The 4,394-nt window shown below is 59.9% G+C and overlaps 1 protein-coding gene across 1 annotated transcript; it reads right to left on the bottom strand.

Annotated features, from left to right (window-relative positions):
• Positions 1–336: 336 nt before the first annotated feature.
• LOC104497267 (NF-kappa-B inhibitor epsilon-like) lies at positions 337–2,518 on the bottom strand (the record flags this gene model as incomplete). Its single annotated transcript, XM_010140503.1, has 5 exons — positions 337–532; positions 847–1,095; positions 1,400–1,488; positions 1,661–1,892; positions 2,416–2,518. Coding segments are annotated over 5 exons (739 nt in total), but the record flags the coding sequence as incomplete, so codon positions are not given.
• Positions 2,519–4,394: the final 1,876 nt, after the last annotated feature.

Genomic DNA, 4,394 nt, shown 5'->3' with positions numbered 1-4,394 from the left:
GCTGGTGTGGAGTGGGGTAGGTTAGATCACATGAGACCTACAGCACCCACAGCAAGAACAAATATTTATTAGCGTGTTAACTCTCCTCACCCCACTCTTATTCTGATGGCATTTGGGGTTGTCAGAGGATGTTCCATCCACCACTCGGTGTAAAAAGGGGTCCTCATGCTTCTTCCTGGGTGAGCTGGAGATCCCCACAAGTCAGACCTGTGGCAGGGAGGGGAAATTCAGTCCTGCTGCTGGGCACAAACACTGAAAGAAAATCCTCCCCTGTGTAGTGCTCATAGTGCCACCTTCTTCCCCTCTGGAAGGCAGTCTGAGGCCAATAAAACTTTTCCAAAGAGGAGAGGGGAGGGATAAGTCTCCCAAAGTGGCTCTGCTCCCACTGAATTGCAGGCAGACCAGTCCCAGCAGGCAGCTGGGCAGAGCGAAGAGGCAGCCCGACAGGCCAAAGGAGTCCAGCCGCTCATTCAGAGCACACGACAGGCTTCCCTGAGATCTTCAGGTCATCAAAGGGCAGCAAGGCGAGGATCTGCAAAGGCCAAGGGTATGGACACGTAAGGATCTAGGGTTTTGTCTCCACTGAGCTAGGGTAGAGCCCCAGACCTGCCCTCCCCAGCCCTGCAACCTCCCATGGCTCCAGGGGAGTGCCAGGAAGCCCTGGCTGAGCATCCCTAGAGCTTGAGGAACAGGCAGGCGCCCCACACACCTCCAGAGCCAACACCTGCCCCCTATAGGGAAGGCGGGCACAGCTAGAAAATCCTCCTAGGAGCTAACCCCAAATCCTCCGATTCCTGCACGCTCTGACACCGGCAGAGCCACAGGCCTCCCTCCTTGCGGACTCACATCGTCATTGCCGTCAGCCAGGTCCTGGGCTGTCTCATTCTCCATGTTCCTCAGCAGGGTGTCAGCCCCAGAGTGCGAGAGGATGGCGGCGATAGTAGCATCCTTGCGGCCCACGGCCAGGTGGAGTGGGGTGCACCCGTTGTACATCTGAGCGTCCACGTAAGCCCCATTTTGCAGCAAGAACTGGACAGCCCTGTGATTGTGGCACTCCACGGCCAGGTGCAATGGGGTCTTCCCGCTCGTACCCTCCTGCAACCCACAGAACACGAGGGCATGGGTGCGAGGTCCCCTCAGATGAGCTCTGCAGCCCCCACCTGCACCCCCTGGACAAGGTGTAAAGGGGGCAGTCCCCACCCTGACTGCTGTCATGGCACCCAACAGCACTGCAAAGACTTTCCTCTCTCTCAGAACTCAGTGCCTCCAAGCCCCTATGGCAGTCCTGCCACGACCTGGCAGTACCTGCCCCAAGGCTGGAGGGAATGCCCAAGGGATTGGGCAATCCCCACACCATGCCCAACCTCACCCGCACATCTCAGCACGTCCTCAGGCTTACCTGAACATCGATGTTGGCACCACTCTTCAGCAGCAAAGACATCATCCGGATGTTCCCCTTCAAGGTGCTGATGTGCAGACAGGCCAAGCCTGGGGTGGGGAGGCAGGAGAGAGAGCCACGGTCAAGCCTGGACCACCCCGAGGCACCCCAACCCTGGCCCCATGCCCGCTTGGCTGCACTCCTGGATCCCTGCATACACAACACACAGTCTCTGCTTCAACCTAGCCACTGGCTCCGCACCAGGCTGCCCCCAGGTCTCACCTTGCCAGTTCTGGAGCTGCAGGTCCTGGTGGTGCCTTTGGGGTTCCGGGGTGCCATCCGGTGGGGTTGTGCCCTGCAACAGCTGCTGGGCACACTGCAGGCGCTGCTGCTCACAGGCCAGGTGCAGTGGGGTGTTGCCGTTGCGATCCTGCAGCCCAGGGTTCACTCCCTTGTGGATCAGCGCCTGGATGACGCTGGGCTGCTCCAGGTACACGGCGAGGTGGAGCGGGGTCTAGAGGTGAGGTGGGGACAGAAATTAGGAAAGGAGAGGATGCCCCTAAGGACACCAGGTATGAAAAGCCACTCTGACGGCATGGGTAGGCTGCTGCACAGGAGCCTGTCCCTGCCCTGGGTTTAAGCGTGGCTGACACGGGAGGGGTGCAAACAGCTTGCTGCCCCCCCACACCTCAGCTCAGGCATCACCCATGGGGGCAGATTGCACTGCCCAGGTTATCTACCTTGTCACACTCAGGCTGTACCTGCTCCACCCTCCAGGGCTATCTACAGCATCCTGGATAAAGGACCCCTTCACCCTTCAGTGCCAGGAGCTGCCACACCTCTCTCTCGGCGTATCTCCCACACCCTTCTTCCACTCCCTGAAAAGGGGCTGCTCACCACAGCATGGAACCTTCACCACACTCTGGAGGGAGTGGGTAGGCGGTCCTGGGGAAAGGGTAGATGGATTGGGCATCTATCCAGGAAGCAGCCTGCAGCACCCTCCTTCCTCCCATCTTCTGCCTATCACACTTGCATACCTGGAAAAGGTCGTTTTGGATCTCCAGCACCTCCTTGGGCAACTGAGCGATGCTGCAGAGTGCTAAATCTGGGATGCAGTGGATAATGGCCAGGTGAACCAACCTAGAGATGGGATAAAGGGAATGGGGAAGAAGAAAGAAAAATGAGCTCTGAGAGTCATGCACAGGAGCAGAGATCTTCCACTGCCGCACGGAGGAATAACCTCCCAGTCCCCTTCCCTCTCCACCAGCTCAGAGCTCCTCCTCCCTGCCCTCTTCTTGGGGAAGCTCAGCAGCAGGGCAAGGCACGATCACAGCCTGAGGTTCCCCAGGGCAGTTCTTCACTCTCATACCCACAGCGAACAGGCCCTCTTGTCCCTGCTAAGCACCACAGGGTCCTCCCTCGGACCTCCCAGCATGCATGGGCATGGTGCTTGGACTCAGCACTGTCCACAGCCAGGCTTCCAACTGGTGCAGGTCCAAAGAGCCTGGGATGTGTTTTGCAGAGCCCAAGGGCTGGGTTTGGCAGCTATGGAGGGAGGTCTGGGCTCTGGCAGCTGCCTGGGGAATTCCAGCTTTCTACTGCCAGCTGTGCACCACACTTCTGCTTTCCCCTCCATGAAGGCAGGCAGCCAGAGCTGGGCAAGAGCCCAGCGCCAGTCCAAAATCACCTGCACGGCCCAGTCCCATGCCAGCTGATCTCCTGGCTCACACCGATTTCCTCTCCTCTACCCCACATCCTTCCCTTTCAGCACTGCCACAGCAGGGCTGGCACACAGCCCACTGGTGCAGAGGGACACCAGAGGTGCAGCCATCAAAGCTCAGTGGCCACCAGGGAGCCCTGGTCCTCAGGTCCATGGCTGCCACAGCCATAGGGTGGCCAGGCAGCCTGGAGTCCCCCAGCCCAAGGTGACGCTTTATTTCCAGTTGGGTCTGATGCTGGGCCTGGCACAGTCAGAATAGAAGTGAGAGTGCAACAGAAGCAGACCCAGGAGGGAATTTCCAGCCCCCTCAGCCCAACTGCCGCACTCCCCAGCCCTGCGGTGCAGAGGGACCGGCCCCTCTGCTGGGTCAGCCCCAGCCATGGCAGGTAGCAGCTCCCAGAGCTGCAGAGCATGGCAGGCATGAACTGAGCCTCCTGCCACCTCCCCACTGCTGTGCTGGGGACACTGGGTGGCTTTTATGTCTGGCAGGGACCAGCTCCAAACGAAGGCCAAGTTCTAAGTGGGCTTTGGCCACTCATGCTGCTTGGCAGAGGCAGATGGGGCCAAGGGACAGAAGGCGAGAGCTGTGCCAGCCCAGGCAAGAGACCCTGCTCACCGGACAGCCCAGCTCTGGGATGTCACCTGCAGTGTGGGGGGTGGACAGCATCCCTCCGCAGGTGGGAAGGCAAGTACTGGCCTTAAACACTGCAGCAAAGAAGCAGGCCTGGACTGCCTTCTCAACAGCTGCAGGGGGGACAGAGGTGTGCTGAGAAGCCTAGTGGCCAGTCCCCCAAAATGTCCTTTATCCACCTCCTGCCAAAGTCCTGTCCGAGGGTCAAGCCAGCACCTGGGACCCCAGGCACCCTCAGCCGAGACCCAGTTTTGGTGGCTAAAGATGGCCAGTTCCTCTTTGTCCTGCCACCACAGGAGAAGCTGTGACTGACAGTAGAGGCTGCATCACCAGAGTAAGCCCCAGGTCACACCAGAGCAGGGAATTCCCTGCTGGAAGGAGAGGCCACCCACATTTGCTCCCACACCACCATGGGTTGCCCCCTCACTGCCAGCTCTCCATGAGGCCAGGGAAGGGGCTGTGAGCCAGGGACAAGTGGCCTCACCAGCAGGGTCTGGCCACCCTTGGCAGACCACGGGGCAGGGGCACAGCCAAGGGCGCCAGGCCAGGCTAGCAGCGGGCAGGAGCAAGGGGCAGAGCTGGGGTACCAGCTGCAAGAATACCCCCCTGCTGGGCAGGCTCTGGCTGGCCCCAGCCCAGATGTGACCCAGGCAGGGAGATTCCCT

The sequence above is a fragment of the Buceros rhinoceros genome, unplaced genomic scaffold (assembly GCF_000710305.1).
Source record: "Buceros rhinoceros silvestris isolate BGI_N320 unplaced genomic scaffold, ASM71030v1 scaffold6620, whole genome shotgun sequence".
Classification (NCBI taxonomy): domain Eukaryota; kingdom Metazoa; phylum Chordata; class Aves; order Bucerotiformes; family Bucerotidae; genus Buceros; species Buceros rhinoceros.
The sequence above is the reverse complement of the archived record's forward strand: the minus strand, read 5'-3'. Positions and strand labels throughout refer to the sequence as shown.